The following is a 17837-nucleotide window of genomic DNA, read 5'->3' as shown; positions in this document are numbered from 1 at the left end:
CCCCCATTCTCAGAGTATTCTGGGCTTCTGTGAATTCATGTTGTAACTTCACCACATTCAAACTGTTACTAAACATAAACATTGCTGTTGCAGAGGCCAGTTGCTCTCTATCAGCACGCAGACTGCATATCCAGCAATAAATCGATACTTTGGACTTAAACACACCCAGATCTTCACCTTCGCCTCACCTGAGACGAACCAGGAAACACTTTGCTCCTGTTGCTCACTAACCGAGACACGAAGACTGAAAAACAGACGATTCACCTTCAGCACAAACAACTTCCTCCGAGCGAGTTCAGCTACAGGAGAGAAAACTACAACACTGCTGCTTCACCCTGCTGACAGTCCACACACTGAAGGTGAGTTTGACTAAAAACAACTCAGAGTGAAAGTAAACTTTAGTGAAGTAAAGTGGAGGAGGAAGAGGAGGCGTGACTGACTGTACTGTCTGTGTGCTGTGTTTTCAGCTTCATTCAGAGACTAAATGGCTTCCAGATCAGAGGAGGATCTCAGCTGTCCAGTCTGTCGTGACGTCTTTAGAGATCCTGTTGTTCTGTCATGCAGCCACAGCTCCTGTAAAGACTGTCTGAAGAGCTGGTGGAGACAGAAAGAAACTCGTGAGTGTCCAGTTTGTAAGAGAAGATCTTCAAAGACTGAACCCCCTTTAAACCTGGTGTTGAAGAACCTGTGTGAGACCTTCTTACAGGAGAGAGATCAGAGAGCTTCAGAGGCGATCTGCACTCTGCACTCTGAGAGACTCAGACTCTTCTGTCTGGACCATCAGCAGCCGGTTTGTGTCGTCTGCAGAGATTCAGAAAAACACACCGGCCACAGATTCAGACCTGTCGATGAAGCTGCACGACAACACAAGAAGAAACTTCAGGAAACTCTGCAGCCCTTAAAGGAGAAGTTAAAGGTTTGTGAACAAGTTAAAGTGAAGTTTGATCAAACAGCAGAACACATCAAGGTCCAGGCAGAACACACAGAGAGGCAGATTAAGGAGCAGTTTAAGAAGCTTCACCAGTTTCTAGAAGAGGAAGAGGAGGCCAGAGTGGCTGCACTGAGGGAGGAAGAGCAGCAGAAGAGTCAGATGATGAAGCAGAAGATGGAGGATCTGAGCAGAGAGACAGCAGCTCTTTCAGACACAGTCAGAGCCACAGAGGAGGACCTGAGAGCCGAAGACGTCTCATTCCTGCAGAACTACAGGGCTGCAGTGGAAAGAGTCCAGCAGCGCCCCCTGCTGGATGATCCACAGCTGCCCTCAGGAGCTCTGATAGACCAGGCCAAACACCTGGGCAACCTGACCTTCAACATCTGGAGCAAGATGAAGGAGATGGTCTCATGCACTCCTGTGATCCTGGACCCAAACACTGCTGATCCAGAACTCATCCTGTCTGAAGATCTGACCAGTGTGAGACAAGGAGAGGAACAGCAGCTTCCTGACAATCCAGAGAGGTTTGATTATTTAAGTTCTGTCCTGGGCTCTGAGGGCTTTAACTCAGGGACTCACAGCTGGGATGTGGAGGTTGGAGACAGCGCAATTTGGTGTCTGGGTGTGTTAGAAGAGTCTGTCCAGAGGAAGGGAGACGTACAGTCTGGATTATGGGGAATATGGTTAGACGACGGTCAGCATTTAGCACACTCAAGATTAGATGAACTCACTGATCTCCAAGTGCAGAAGAAGCTCCAGAGGATCAGAGTGAATCTGGACTGGGACAGAGGAAAGCTGTCGTTCTCTGATCCTGATACTAACACACACATACACACCTTCACACACACTTTCACTGAGAAGATGTTTCCATACATTTCAATTGTGAATAAACTCCCATTGAAGATGTTACCACTGAAGGTCTGTGTGACGGTGGACCAGAGCAGGTAGAGATAAAGAGGATGATGAGGTTGTTCATTTCTTCAAGGGAAAATGTTAATCTGCACCTGCTACTACTGCTGCCTCATTATTTCAAAGATATGATCATTTTTGTTTTAGTCATTTTATTGTTTGTATATTCTTTGTTTTTGTTTCTGTGGTCGACCTTTTCTGATGTAAAACTATTTCACTTAGTTTCTGATACTTTGGTTCATTTGGGGTTTTCTTTTTCATCATGAAATGGTTTGTTCTTTATTATTTGGAGGCCTGCAACCACTTTGTGGAAGCTGCTGGTTCCAATTAAAGGAAAAGAATCAATTTATCGATAACGGAGAGTTTGAGTGGCCAATTATTGTTCAGACCCAACAAATGTCATCTGAAATTCTTGTTAAGGTTATAAAGTTTCCAAACAAAATCAATATTTAACATGAAATGTTCACAATATGTAAAATCTGAAATCATCCAAAATTGATGCCGATCTCTAGCAGCCGTAGTAATTTAGACAAATTAAGTACCAATTAAGATAACTCATTGGGACTCATTGGCAACCAAGTCAGCATGAAAATGTGTAGATATGACCTTTTGTTTAATGCCACCATCAGGTCAAATTTTCCATGAAAAATAATGGTCAGATCTCATTAAATTTCTTGAAATATTTCTGTTTTCCGGAGGAAGATTTCTTTCTCCCTCTACTTGTACAATACAAGAAGTCAGGCTCTACTCCAGTCCAGAGGGTAGTAACTGCCAAAAACCCCAGAAGAACAACAACCTCTGCATGTTAGAAGCTTAGTTGCAGTAAGGTTTGGATTGTGTTAGCTAACACTTCACCATAAACACAAACACGTCAATGAATTGAGATAAAGAGTCTTATCCTTTTCACCTGTCCGGGGTCTACCTCTCGCCCAGCATCAGCTGATTAGCTCCAGAACTGTGACCCTATACAGGAAAAGCTCCAGGTATAATTAACAAATGCATGCTCTCACCCCCACAGAGATCATTCAGTGTTTAAACTGATCAGGGATCAGATAAAGCTGCAACAGCTCGGTGTGCCGGGCTTCACGAACATCCACACCGCAAACAATTAAATAATTGAGGTCTTGTTGATGATTGGCTCTGTGGCCTGTGGTAGCCCTGACCCGATCGCTCTATATTTTGCTATTTTCCCCTCTGTGGTGATTTTTGGTTTTGTTTGTGTTTTTTCCTGTGTAGGCAATTTTTTTTGTTCTATGAATAAACAGACTTTCAAACGTCTCTGCCTCTCGGTCTTGGCTCTCCTTGTTCGAACGTAACAGGATAGTCTGGCCAGAACGGACCCAGCCGAGTCTGAAAGCCTGAAACGGTCGCTCTCGACCCAAGCACGGGTCATCCCTGCTCCAGGTAACAGCACCTGCAGCACCTCACCGCCAGCGTTACTCAACTGAGTGGACAACTGGTGACCTTGAAGGACCGACTCATCCCACCATCCGGCTTCTCCTCGCACCACCCAGCCACAGTCCCAATCGCCAGCGCCATGCCAGCGCCCGAGAGCCGCTAATCCCCGTACCTCCAGGGTATTCAGGAGATTTAGGGACATGTGCAAAGTTCTTCCACCATTGCTCACTAGTTTTCTTTTAGCAACCAAGCACGTATTCTACTCACCAATCCAAGATACCGTTTGTAATGAGCCTACTCACCAGATAAGCAGCCACCTGGTCTGTAGCTAACACTCAGATCTTCTTGCTGACTTTCAGGTATTTTCTGAGAAAATAAAAAGGGTTTTTGAACACCCAGTTAAGAGCCGACAAGCTGTGGGCCAGTTACTAGATTTACAACAGGGCACCCAGTCAGTATCCCAATACGTGATCAGTTTTTGCATTTTGGCAGCAGGAGACCCGGTGGGTTTCCTCCAATCCATTCAAATTCGTCCATGCCCTGGGCCTGCCCTCCTCTGCAGGAAACAGTTCTCACCATTGTTGACCGGTTCTCCAAGGAGATACATTTTGTCCCACTCCCTAAGCTCCCCACCGCCTTGGAGACCAGTAACCTCCTGGTAACCCATGTATTCAGACTCCACGGCATTCCCCAGGACATAGTCTCCGACTGGGGCCCCCAGTTCACATCGCAGGTTTGGAAAGCGTTCTGCCGGGCGCTGGGGACCAGGACCAGCCTCATCTCTAGATAATATCCCCAGTCCAACGGCCAGACAGAATGCACCAATCAGGATTTGAAAACCGCTCTACGGTGTGTTGCCTCCTCCTGGGTCAAATATACACATAACTCCCTGATCAGCTCAGCTACAGGTATCCCCCCCTTCATGATCAATGCCGAGTGATGGCCTGCCATTCTCCGTGCTCCCATTGACTACCTGTGATTTTTTCTCTAGTGAGTTTTCTCCTGGACACTTTCAGTTTATTCCCGAGTGAGTTTTTCCCTGATTTTGTGTTTGTTCTTTATTTTGCTACTTTCCCTTCTTTGGTGATTTTCGGTTTTGATGTACCTAGAGTGTGTTTTTCCCTGCATAGGCATTTTTTTTTTTAAATAAATGGACTTTCAAACATCTCTGCATCTGGGTCTTCTTCTTCTTCTTCACTGGTCTGTTTGCTGTAGATGTTGCAGCTAGAATGAATTTTAGCAAGTTAGTTTTCAATTCTTCTCAGATGCATTTTTACTTTTTGATAGCTCCAGTTGCCAAGTCGTCAAGTGTGACTAAATATGAGGCTTATTGATTGTTTCATGGTGGATCGGTGATTGATCTTTCAGTCGTCTTAATTCATTTTGTTCTTTATTATTTAGATTGTTGCAGAAATTGAATAGTCCACTCAACACTTCAGTTGATGGGAATTTGTCTGCAGCTCTCAGAAATAAACACAAGTCATAGATCGAATATGTGAAATAAGAACAGCAGAAACATCCAAACATACATAACATGATGCTATATTTGTTTTAAAGTGCTTGTTGGTTCAGAGTCCAGGCGTCGAGCAGCCTCAAGTTTGTGCTGATCCTGAGGCGAGATGTCGTCCAATGAAGAGGGAGCTAGCAGGGCGAGAAGACATGGAGGGGAAAGAGGGAAGGTCACAGCCAATGATGGTGGATGCTGTGAGAACAAGTGTCTCCTCTCTGGGTGGTTGTGTCGCCTCCACGGCCTCACCAAACATCTGAGGCCTCTGGTGAGCCTCGTTAATTATGTTTCTGGTGTTGACCTTCAGAGTGTCAGCCCTCTCCACTATCTGGTCACTGATGACCAACAAAGGGAGGACCAGCACACCTCTCTGTTTGTTTCTGTTATCTTAGCGATGTTTAAAACCAGGTTTGTCTTCAATCACTCCAACAAACAGTCCACTCGTTCAATCGTCACACAAACAAACGCACAGCAGAGCTGAACCTTCAAAACCAGGTTTCACTGCATTTCATAGAACTAAAACTACAACGTGAGACAGGGACGGTGAATATTTGTATTCACTTCTTCTGATTAGACGATCCTCAGTCAGTCAGTTTTGTGCAATCAGCGGTTAAAATCCAGATTCTCCGCAGCCGTTGTGTCTGAATGTGCACCGCGCCCCCCTGTCCGCCCCCCACGCTTTCATGCATCGACAGGAATAGCTCCGCGAGGGAGACGGCTGCGTAGGCTGCTCTGCTGATATTTAGACAGACAGGGCTGAGTGACACTGCTAAAACCGCACAGCGAGACAGCGTCTGCCGTGAGGTTAGACCAATAAAATAAAGAGTCAATTTGTTCCCAGTCACCTCCCTCCATTACTGGGAGCCGGCGCTTGGAGACGCGTCCGGCTGTCGCTGAGACGCGGTGAAATCTGCTGCTGTGTTTATAAAACATCACACCGTCGGGGAAAAGGAAGAAAGTTTGTTTAGATGGCAGGAAATATAGAATATTCACGGTTTGGCTGGACAGATGTGTGGGCTGATGTTACTAAATAGAGCGCACTAACGTCACAGCTCCACTATAATTAAAGCTACAAAAATAGTTGTGTTGAAAATGTTTGCATCCTTGTAGATGTTTCTGATATTTGCCGAAGTACATAAATCTGCTGTTTTGGCTCCTCGTTCGTTCATTTCGGCAGATCTGTCAGTGCAGCATCGTCGGACGAGCAGGTCAACCGAGCAGTTCGTCATCTGTCTGTGCACAATCACTGTTTGTGTGTTTTAATGTCGTCATAAAGCTATTTTATCCCAGTGGAGGGTTTCATTCTAACAACACTGCGAGCCTGCAGACACGTTGGCAGCTCGGTGAGGCTGGATTTTTAGGCATATTTAGAAGCTACCATGTTTACTATGTCTACAGCTCACTTTAGCCATGTGTTAGCATGCTAACATTTGCTAATTAGCAGAAAACAGAAAGTGCATCTGAGGGTGATGGGGGTGTCATAATTCTGAGTTTATACCAAAGCACTTGATGCTTAAAAAGTTCGACCTGATGATGGCGCTATATTAAAACTTACATTTGGTCAGTGCTTTGGTTCAGTCAGCCCCAGCTGTTTAAAAGAAACCAGAAAATCTGTGTTCCTGGTTGTTAGACTAATATGACTAATATACTAATCTTTGATATAATAAAAAGAAAGCTCAGACATTTTTTATGAAATAAATAGTGTGTCAGATAAAGCTTTCGTGTGCTTCCTGTGTCGTGCTTGTGTCGGCATGCTTACGTCCACCTTCAGGAGGTTTTGGAGCAGCGGCTGAAAGATGAAAACCTCCAACAGATTTCCTTGTTTACAGCTCATTTACAGCTTGTTTTGGTGAATTGTCCCTTTAGGACCCGAATGGCTGTCCCTGGTTGCTTCCCGTCGGTTCCCCCGACTTCAGCCTCACGTCATCTGCTCTGAGTTAGGACTGTGTGTACATGCATGTATGCGTGTGTGTTTGCGTGCATGCAGTCCTGTGCGTGTTCGCCAGGTGTCACTCTGTTAAACGTGGCTTTGATCAAACGAGAAGAAGATGGCGTTTGTGCATCAGGATGTTGGTTTGTGTGTGAACGGTCCTGCGTGTGTCATCAGGTGGTTAGACTCATCCCGTAAACAAGGACCTGCATGCAAAGGTTAGAATCACTTACAAATGCTGCTTATCTTCATGTTATATTCATGTTTTACTCTGTTAGATACTTTAACTACTCAAATATTTCAATTTTCTGCCACTTTATACTTCTACTCCACTACACTTCAGCAGGAGATATCGTACTTTTTACATCAATGCATTTATTTAGTATTTATACATAGTATTTAGTAAATTTCTCCATTGTGAGATTAATAAAGTCTTATCTTATCTTATTTGACAGCTTCTGGTTACTTTTTAGATTAAGATGTTACATTAAAAACATACAATCTTAGAGAATAGGATGCATTACTAAAGCGGTAAGTGGTTTCATTTAAATAACTGAGACCCAAAGACGTCAAATTATTCAAACCTCCATCCAAATACATCGTATAATTTAGTGAATTTAATTTCCTCACCTGACGACCCCTCAGATTTATCTGGTGAGCCTTTAGAGGGGCCCGACCCCTAGGTTGGGCACCACTGGACTAAACTAGCTAACTGTACAGCTAACTCCACCTGCAGCAGCTCCACCTGCAGCAGCTCCAACAGTAAAACGTTGCTCTAACGTCGATGCTTCAGTATAAATAATCTCATGATGTCTCAGAGTCAGAGTACTTTTACTCACTTTACACACTGAACAGGAGTAAAACAGGAGTATTTTTATGTTCATGTATTCAGTTACATTCAGACTGTCCTCCACTAACAGCACATGATGTTTCAACTGTTTTTCTCTGTTATGATTTGAGTCCTTTGAGTTTTTTCTTCCAGTTATTTAACTTGAACTAAGAACCCCACTTCTTGGAAATGACTACACCCAGACCTCCTTCTTGCTTTTCACTCCAGCACTCGAAACTTTTGAGCACCCGAAACCTTCGGCGTGCCCTGATCGGCCCCGCTCTCCGACAGAAGTTCTGCTCCCCGTCTTCTGCTTTTTCTGGGACTCGTTAATTGAGTTGAAACCGAAGCCAGAGCCGGCGAGCGTGCTGCTGTATGCTGACCAGATGCTCTTCCAGTGCCCCCTTTAGGCTAATATAAGCCAGGGCCTCTTGGTGGAACAAATTGAGAACATCCAGTCCGTGGTGAGGAGTTTACAGGTTGCAGGTGGGCCAAACAATGTGACACGGATCACTGCGAGCGTCTGTTTATTAGTTTCTTCATCGCTCACAGAAAACGCTCCCCGGGGTGGAGGCGGTGGTGAGGGGCCAAGGCTGGTCTGACGCGGCAGAGAGACACAGAAAGAGAGCAGGAAGTGGTGGGACTGTGGCTCAGACATGGAAAGTGTGACAGGTCTGGACACGGGAGGCGAACTGTAAACCTTCCTGGTGACCCTCGCAGCGAGCGTGGAACAGGGTGACTTTTCTCACGCAGAGCTGGAAAAATGTTCGGCTTAAAACACAGGAAGAAACAAACGTTTGTTGTTGTCGTGAAGGAATATGTTTTTGTATATGCATTGTGAGCGACTTCGTTCCTGGAATATGTCTGCCTTGTTGTTGTTGTTGTCTGTTTATTTGCTTGCTGGCATTTCCAAACCATTCAGCTGACACCGATGGTCAGATTCACAGAGATACTTTTAAGATTTTTTTTTTCTTAAATTCAAAGCTCATGTGATGCAAACATGCATAAAAAGACCAGAAACGTCTGTTTGGTGAAATGTGACATCCAGCAGAAACATGGAGTAACATTTCAGGACAGTACGGAAATGATTTCACGCAGATCAAAGTTTCAGTCGACACTTTTCTTCGTCTTTTGTGGACGAGAGGAGCTTAAACCAAATGTCCCCCTTTGGGGACGATAAAGATTGTTGATTGATTGAAGGAAAAATAGGCCCGAGTTAAATAAAAGATTCACGGAAGGCATCTAAAACCACACTGATATCCCCTGAAGGCCCCTAAATCCTGAAAGGTTTGCTGTTCTTTGAGGTGAAGCTGCTCCTGAAAGATGCCAGTAGATGATAAATCGTGGAGGAATTACATTTTACTCCTTTGTGCCAGCTTTTCCCTCGTGTTTGTTCATGAACCTGGTATCAGCATCCCTCAGACCACTTATCGAGGTGGTCTTGGACGCATGTGACCACGAATCATTTGTAGCGTTGAAGCTCAGGAATCTCACCGAGGACGCAGCAGAAGTAAAACACATCACTGCAGGACGCGGCGCTTGTTTGACCTTGTCTTTGACCTTTGACCTCCGAGCAGAAGTGAAACCGGTCAGCGGGACACCTCGGAGACACGACGGACGCAGGCGTGACACTGACGCGCCTCGGCCGGATCAGGTGTGAACGGGGTCTGTGTCTCCGGCGGTCCTGTCCGTCTCTCTTTCTGTCTCTCTGTCTGTGTGATTGTCTGAGTGGAGGAAGGTGTGCTGAAGCCGGAGCAGAGCGTCACCAGCTGCATCTCATCCTGCAATCGAGCCTCCTACCAAGACTCAGCTCTGCCAGATCAGAGTCTCGTAGACCAGTTAGTGTTGCTACGCTGCAGGCCTGGATTCAGCTCTTTGTCACTTACTTCTGTCCTGTTCTATTGTGTTCTGTATAGCTTGGTCCTGGTCCATTAAGAGCTTTGCATACAAGGAGGAGGACCTTAAATATTTATCAGTCCTGAATGTTACAGGAAGCCAGTGCAGAGCAGCTAAAACTGGACTAACGTGGTCTCTCCTCGTGGTTCTGGTTCATGGTGGAGCTGCAGAGTTTTGAGTTGAGTTCAGTTTATCAGCATGTTTGATTTGTAAATGAAGTTTTCGTCACCTTGTTGATGTGGGACTCGAATCTTCTGAATCCAGGTGAACACCAAGACTGTAACCTCAGACCTCACTGTGAGAAACAAACACTTGGTGAATGTATGTAGTAACTGGCGTCAGTTTAAATGATCTTCCACCCGTATCACAGAAAGCTCAGGTCATCTCATTGGACTCCAGCACGCCTTGTTCAGTGAGTTTAATTAGCTTCCATCAAGGTGGAGGTTTTACAACCTGCAGGTGCAGCACACAGAGACGTGAGGTCCGTCTCCTCTCCCGTCCTTTTTCTCATTGACTGCTGCGGACGTTAGAAGTGCAACAGCGACACTTTTTAAAAAGAACTTCTGCTTTTTAAAGTGAGAGCTAAATGTTAGCATTTAACATATCATTAAAGCTCCACAGCGACGAGCCGATTCTGCTGATTGTTCCACTTTGTTTGAATTTAGTTCATATTCAGACATCAGAGGGTTGAAAGTCCGTCCCTACATTCGCTAATAAAATGACAGCTTTCACCCTTAAGCCTCCGTAGTGTCAAGTGGCCATATGCTGAGAGGGTTGATCCTGGGAGAAAGAGCCCCTTCTGTTGGCCAGAGAGGCCTTGCTTTTCCACCTGAGCCACAGGTGTTTGCTTAACGTGCCTGTGGTTTGAGTGGCTGCAGCTCCGTCATTTAGCTTCACCCTGGAAATGTTGACTTTTAGCTCTCCTCCTCCCTGAAGCCTGCCGGCCCGGGGGGGGGGAAAGCAACACCCGCTCTGGCTCCTGATAAACTGCGTGTGTGTGTTTTCTGATGATGATGATGATGATTGTAGCCTATCGCCTTCCACGGCTCCCCTTTCCTCTGACGCACTGTGGAAACGTGTGGCTGGGGAGGCGGCGCTCGGCCACACAATGATGAAGAACGGCGGCGTGCGTGCAGGTGGTTCGGTGTTTTCGCAGAGGATTAGTGAGGCCGAAGCTGGTGAAAGTCTGCCAAGGCTGTCATTTAAAGGAACGGAGTCGAGAGGATCAATACCGCTCTGTCTGCACAGTAAATATGAAGCGATACCTCCGGCAGCTGGCTAGCTTAGCTTAGCATAGACATAAAGACGTTCATATCTCAACTGAACAAAAACGTAGAAGTACAAAGAAGAATTCTCTGTTTCATGGGGGGTTCTGTGGTCGCGATCAACCAGTGGAGACTCCAGGAATAAAAAACACCAAAAACTGAAAAGAAAAAATTGAAATGTTGAAAAAAAATAAACCTTTTTACATTTTTACAAAATAAAGTATTGATAAAAACACACTAGAGACAGATGTGAAACATGTGACCCAAACATCACCGACGAGCTGAAAACATCAGGTCTGTGTGGAGGATGAGGAGGCTGTAACCTTCCTCACATTCGTACATGCAGCTAACAGAAATGTTCGTCTTCCATCATGTTCTCCGTCATTTCAGCTTCGCCTGCAGCTCGTCGAATGACGTCACCTCGCTGCGCCCTCTTCTTCTTCAGGAGAATTAGCTCCACCCGCTGTTCACCTCCATCAAACAGTGAACTCATAGTCACAGCACAACAGCGGGGGGGGGGGCACTTTTGTTCGCATTTTCTTTTGCACATTTTCTGGAAATTTGGTTTAAATTTGCTTTGAAGGAAACTTGACGACCACCAGCTATAAAGCTATTTTGCTAGCGAGAGGATGAACGGTGTTTAATGGCCTCGTGTTGGTGTTAATATCAAAAAGTCTGACTTAACTTCCTGAGCACAACCTTTATTTGGCATCTCTGAACGTTTTTGTGAGTTTCCAAAGCCAGAACTCTCCACACGTGTCGAGGCAATCAGCGACATTCGTTTTGATAAGTAACCCTGGCAGCCTTTGCACATCCTGCAGCATTAAAGGTAATTTTGTCCTTTTGAATACTCACCTTTCAGCCTACATTTCACCCCTCCGCTCTTCTCCCGCTGTCTTTTCCATCCTTTCTTCACCTCACCTGTCTGACCTCCCTCCCTCCTTTCTCAGCACACGGCCGTTGTGTTACCTGGCATGCGAACGCGGCCGTTTATTTTCACGGGGATACGTTTTCTGGCAACCTCAGCCAGAGACAATATTATGCTGGAAATATACAGGTATTAACTGTTAAGATTTCAGATGGTCAAATAAACCGGAGTTGCCGGGCTCTGGCGCGGCCCAACAGAGAAGAGATTGTATGTGAACAGCCCACTCCTAATGAAACACATGAGGGGAAGCTGCTCAATCACTAATAATTACTCCTCCCTCCATCCATCCATCCATCCATCTATCCATCGCGCTCTGTGTGTCTCTCTCGCCCCCGGTCCAGGTGATTTCCAACCACCTCTCTCATTTATCTTCCCCGCCTTTGATTTCAATGTGACATTCATTTCACGCTCATTTCCTCTCAGCCTCTCGCTCCGCTGCCGCCGAGGCCGTCAAGGCCGGCCTTTCATACGCAGCTCGGAGCCACTAAACAGTCTCTTATGCTGTGACCTTTGGCAGGCGGGGAGCTGCCGGGACAAACAGCGCTCAGCAGGACGTAAATGATGATGGATCTGTTCTGGCAAACTTCGGGGTTGAGTTACGCAGAACTGGCTGCAGTTTACATCTGGCTGCATGTGTTCACATTAAGGGTCTGAGGGCGAGACTGCAGACCTGCAGTCACACACAGATATTTAATGAGTCTCTGCGGGTTAAAAGTAAGACAAGGTTACCTATTGAACTGTTAATTAAGAGTTAATTACTACCTTAAGTGCACCTTTAAGAAATGATAGTTATGAAGTTAGAAAGTGAAGCTCATACTCCGACTGCTAGATTTACACCACCATCACTACTATCAGCTAATGCTAATGCTAATTTTACAGTTATTCTGCTACTCGAGCTCATATTTCTGTCATGAGGACATCAACTACTGCAAATACCCTGACGAGTACAATTACTATGTGTTGAGTACCAGTACTAGTATGCAACCTTAAAACCACACTACCATTAGGCTGATACAGTATTTTACATGTACATACTTCTCAGTAAGTACATTTTAGTATATTTTCAGCTGTTGTCAGTATATTTTATTGTTAATTGTTTTAGTATATTTTATCTCTGGTATATTTTCTTTTTTATTGCATTTACCCATATTTTTACTGCATGTTAGTTTATTTTATTCCCTTATCTTTACTTTAATTTATTATCTTTCTTATTATCTGCACGGGGGTTCACATGCTCAATGATAATAAAAGGATTCTTGATTCTTGATTAGTCCACTTTTTTTATTTTTCATGTTATACTTTGCACAAATCTACTTTGTAAGACTTTGTAAGTAGATTTTTATAAACATAAAACACATAAAATTGTCAATTTATTCATTTAGGTTGAATTAAAGTTGGAGTTAAACCACAGAATGATCCCAGGAAATATAACAGGAAACGCGTCCTGCTGTCTCAGGCAGTAACCCACAGTGTCCTGCTGTCAAAGTAAAGAAAAAAGAACTGTCCTCACAGAGTCTGACTGTTTTTTCTTTATTATGGCATCAAGACAATAACTATTAAAAAAAGACAATCACAGAAAAAGAAGACGAATGAGAGAAGAAGAAAAAACAGCTTACTTACTGTGATATTATTACTTTTACTTTACTAAAACATCAGAGTACTTTTTCCACTTCTGAGAAAGAGTTAAATGCTAAAATACACAATAAATTAAAAAGCTGTGCTTAAACAAAGAAACACATGAACTCAGATTCTGGCTGTTAACAGGCGAAAAAAAAAGAAAGCGATAAATTCATTTCTTTCTGTTAAAAGAATAGATAATGAATGATGATGTGAAATGAACCTGTGTGATGTCACACGTCTGTACTGTGTTTGGATTAAAACGATCAATTAATTTTATCCATTATCTATACACCGCTGAATCCTTTGCAGGGTCACGGGGGGGCTGGAGCCTATCCCAGCCGTCTCTCGGGCGAAGGCAGGGGACACCCTGGGCAGGTCGCCAGCCTACCACAGGGCTACATATACAGACAAACAACCACACGCTCATTCACACCTATGGACAATTTAGAGTTATCAATTAACCTAAGCATGTTTTTGGACTGTGGGAGGAAGCCGGAGAACCCGGTGAGAACCCACGCTGCACAGGGAGAACATGCAAACTCCACACAGAAAGACCCCAGGCGGGATCGAACCGGGGATCTTCTAGCTGTGAGGCGACGCTGCTAAATTAATTTTACTTTGAGTAAATTTACAGCAGCAGCATCAGCAGAGGAGAGGAGGGCGGGGCTGTGTTTGCTGTGTCCCACAGACATGCAGCTGTGAATGTGAGCGTAGAGCGCCACCTACAGGCAGAGATGGAGTCACTGAAATGCCTCAAGATTTTCCTCCTCCGTCCTCCTGAGCAGCTGCTCACCTGAAAACTCGACTCATCTGTAAACTGATTAATGTTTCCTGTTTCAGCAGCGTTTAGTTTGAGTTGTAGACATGCTTCATTAAAGAAGTGCGACTTTGGTAGCTTTAACTTTTTGTTTTGTTCGTTTGTGTGTTTTACTTTTGTGGAAGTTGTAAACAATAATTAAAAGAAATATTTTAATATCATTCAGATTAGCTTCACTTCATAAGTAAAATTATACACACTAATCCTTCGGGAATAATCAGGTGATCACATATTTTTAGTATATTTCAGCTGTTGTTGGTATATTTTATTGTTTTAGTATGTTTTTATTGTCTTAGTATATTTTTATTTCTGGTATATTTCTATTGCATTTACACATATTTTACTGAATGTTAGTTAATTTTATTCTATTATCTCTATTTTATTTTATTATCTTTCTTATATTTCTTATCATCTTGTTTCTAACATGGGGGTTGAATCTTGAATTCTCTTCACTGAAGTTTATTTGTTCATTTTTTCAATGCAGGACTTTTACTCTTAGTGGAGTATTTATACACTGTTGCATTGGTACTTCTTCCAAGTAAAGGATCCTAATACTTCTTCCATCACTGATTAAAGTATAACATTACTAATACCAATGTCATTAATACTGATATTAAGTCAAGATAATACACTTTTTTGGTCACTGGATATAAATTACAGCAAAAAACAAGATTAAACAGGTTGATAAAAGCAAGTTATGAGTAAAAAAATGCAGACAAGAAAACATGATACAGGTCAAGTTAATAAAAATAGATTAAGAATATACACATTACAAAACATTAAAATTATTCATAGAAAGCCAGTGTGGATAAATTATATGTGTGTGTGTATGCAAAATACATTTAATTAGGTATAATATGAGGCAAGTATGACATATTAATAAGAATAATGTTTTTACAGAAATAAATATTTAAAAGTTTAATGCTCAAATCAACTGAATGCACTCATTGTTTTCCTGTATGATCAGCAGGGGGCGCTGACACATCAGCAAAGACATCCTGCTGCACGTTCATACGCTCACAGACATATAGCAATAAAAGGACATATTAAAGCACAAACAGGGCTCAAGACGGCACAGTTTAAGACTTTAAAGTCGTGCTGACAGTGGGTCTTCTTTACCCTGACCCAAAGCTTCCTGCACACAGGAGTCACAAGAAAAGTTTCAGTGTAGTGCACCTCGTGGTCTCAGGCTTGTGTCCACGGTTCATAGGTCACTCGTCCTCTGTGGTGTTACTTATCTTTTATTCTGAGTTTATAGCCTCATAAAAACTGTAAAAGCTGCAGTCTTATCTTCCTGAAGCACCCTTCACAGCTGATCAGCAGTTTCTGTTTAGCTGTGCCAACCACTGTGGTCCAGACTGAGATGTCTCAACTACTGTCGTGTGGATTGCTGTGAGGTTCTGTTCTGTTCAGACATTCGTGGTCCCCTGAGGATGAATCCTACCGACTTAAGTGACCCTCTGACTTTGACCTCTGGCACTATCAAAGTTTTCACTAATCCTGCAAAATCCCTCACCATCTGCCCGCTGGATTTTGTACATTCACTGATGTGACTCGTCCTCTAGCGCCACCATGAGGCTCACAGTGGTAGCTTCCAGTGAAATGTCTCATGAACTGTTGGATGGCTTGCTGTGAAATTTGCTGCAGACGTTCTCGATCCTCTCAGGATGAACTCTGATTGCTTTTCATTTTACACCGTAATCAGGTCAAGGTTTTCATTTGTCCTGCTTAGCATCGAGATGCTAGCATTGTCAGTGTGAGCACACTAGCATGCTGATTTTAGCAGTTAGCTCAAAGCGTGGCTGTAGAGTGTTGGGTTTCAGCGCTGTCAGCTCACACAGGAGACTCAGATCAGACCAAACAGAAAAGCTGTGATTCAACGACCTGATTAAACTCTCCCTTATCTTTCATTTAGTCACAAACGTTTGTTCTTTGGCTTCAGTTCTCGTGAATCCAGCCCTCATGATTCAGTTCCTGTTACTCACTCTTCATCATTTCTTCATTCTGTTCATTTCACCTCTCTCCTTCTCTCTCATCTGTCTCTCACATTCTTTCTCAACATGTAAACAAGTAAAAACCCCGTCTGACTGAACACTTCCCGTTTCAACACTTATAATGACTTTCAATGGAAATGTGAATACTTTGTGGTTTTCGGCTCGTGGCTTTGTGGGGGATTCCTCGCAGCCATGAGGCCCTGTGGCTGGATTTCACTTCTCTGTGGGCTCATGAAGCCTTTCTGTCACCTGCCTGCTGATGTTTTAACCACAATAAACTGCCCCCACCGCCTCAACAGTGCCAGAGAAACAATGAAAATATTCCTCAGAGGCTGGGGGTAATCTACAATTCAGAATCATGTGTTTGTCATGTTTGTTGCTTCTCGTGTTGCTTCATGGATCATATTATCACAATGTCCACTCAGCCATAAATCAGGCCTTTCGTAGCGGAGAAATTAGCTGGATATTAATTTGTAGATACTGTGGATCATCCAGTTCAAATAAAATTATCTCAAAATGTCTCGAAACTCACTTTTATTCTCTCACTTTCTTAAACTGGTGCTTTGTAAATTCAGTTTTGTTGTAAATGTTGTGCTTGTTTGATGTTTAATGTTAGCCGGCGATTATCCGGTCATTGCTTAGCCACCGTTGCTACGCACTGCAGGCCTGTCAGTCTTTGGATTTGTCCCGTGTGGATGAAGCTGGAATAAAAGCAATAATCTGCATTTAAAGGGTTTGGAGGGTGGTGTCTTTTTTCCAGCCTTTCTAAAACTGAAGAAGTCTGTGTGGAGCCTAAGGATTAAAGAGTATGTTAGCAATCACCAGCATGCCCAACTAACTGACACTACAACAACTGAGTGTTACTTCAACTTCTATTTTGAGGTTGTGGGTTTTGTTAAAAAAAAGGCCTGTTCATGACCCCCACATCCACTGTGGCCTATTTCCCCAGTGTGAGGATGCTGTCAGAGTTTAGGCTAACGTTAGCTCTCTCCTGATCTTTATTGGGTTTGGGGAAGTTTGCCACACTTGTTATCTGAGCTGGAGTTACATTTATCAAACACATTAGATATCGGCCAATTAGCCAAACATTGTGATGTTAGGAGAGAATAATTATCTAACTTTTTCCTCATCATACTTACAATACCAGGACTAAATAACAAAAACACTGTTGTTTCTTTCACTCCGTGTCGGGATCAAGTTGTGAGGACGTTCACTGGGACATGCTAGCTTTAGCCTCAAGTCTTTTAGCACAATATCATGCATCACCTGGCCATCAGGTTCATGTTATGAATCCTTTTGCATGGTTCCTGTTTTAAGATGAGTAATCTTGAAACATTAAAATGTCACCCTGAGACGTTTTTTTTTTCAAAGCACTAATGTTAGCTTATTTAGCTAGATAGCTGGCTACAGCTGCAGCCAGCTGTCATCATTTCAGTTAAAAAAATCAACAGTTACTGGCTAGTAATGTGAGAGATCCGAAACATTAAGACATCACCCAGAGATGGCGATTTTTAACCCACTCCATAAGCTGACATTAGCTTAATCAGCTAGCGAGCAACAGCTGATAAAGCATGCAAGCAGCAGTTTTATCATTTCAGCCAACTCACGGCCACTGGCGAGGAATTAGAACATGCTTTTGTTTACTTCCATCAGGAAGGCGTTCTCTCCCAGAGTAGTATAACATTTGGTGGTTAATCTGCACCATCAACACATCTTGGCATTGGTAGTGCTTTCACTGAGCTTTGCCAACATACCTGATTTATAGCTCATCACTACACCCAGCCATAAATCATGCTATGACATGGCCTGTTCC

At 43.6% G+C, this 17837-nt stretch overlaps 1 protein-coding gene across 1 annotated transcript; it reads left to right on the top strand.

The window, feature by feature from the left end:
- The first annotated feature begins 224 nt into the window (after positions 1 to 224).
- On the top strand, positions 225 to 2020 carry LOC121617229 (nuclear factor 7, brain-like). The gene is made up of 2 exons (XM_041952329.1): positions 225 to 359; positions 468 to 2020. Exon 2 carries the CDS (start codon positions 485 to 487, stop codon positions 1877 to 1879), a length of 1395 nt encoding a protein of 464 aa, XP_041808263.1. The 5' UTR covers positions 225 to 359; positions 468 to 484; the 3' UTR covers positions 1880 to 2020.
- The last annotated feature ends 15817 nt before the right edge of the window (positions 2021 to 17837 follow it).

Source organism: Chelmon rostratus, chromosome 2 (genome assembly GCF_017976325.1).
Source record: "Chelmon rostratus isolate fCheRos1 chromosome 2, fCheRos1.pri, whole genome shotgun sequence".
In the NCBI taxonomy this organism is placed as follows: Eukaryota; Metazoa; Chordata; class Actinopteri; order Chaetodontiformes; family Chaetodontidae; genus Chelmon; species Chelmon rostratus.
Note: the sequence above shows the minus strand (reverse complement) of the source record. Positions and strands in the feature narration are given on the sequence as shown.

What these genes read in the sequence shown, in the direction of transcription:
- LOC121617229 (XM_041952329.1), top strand. Translation starts at nt 485, where the DNA reads ATGGCTTCCAGATCAGAGGAGGATCTCAGCTGTCCAGTCTGTCGTGAC.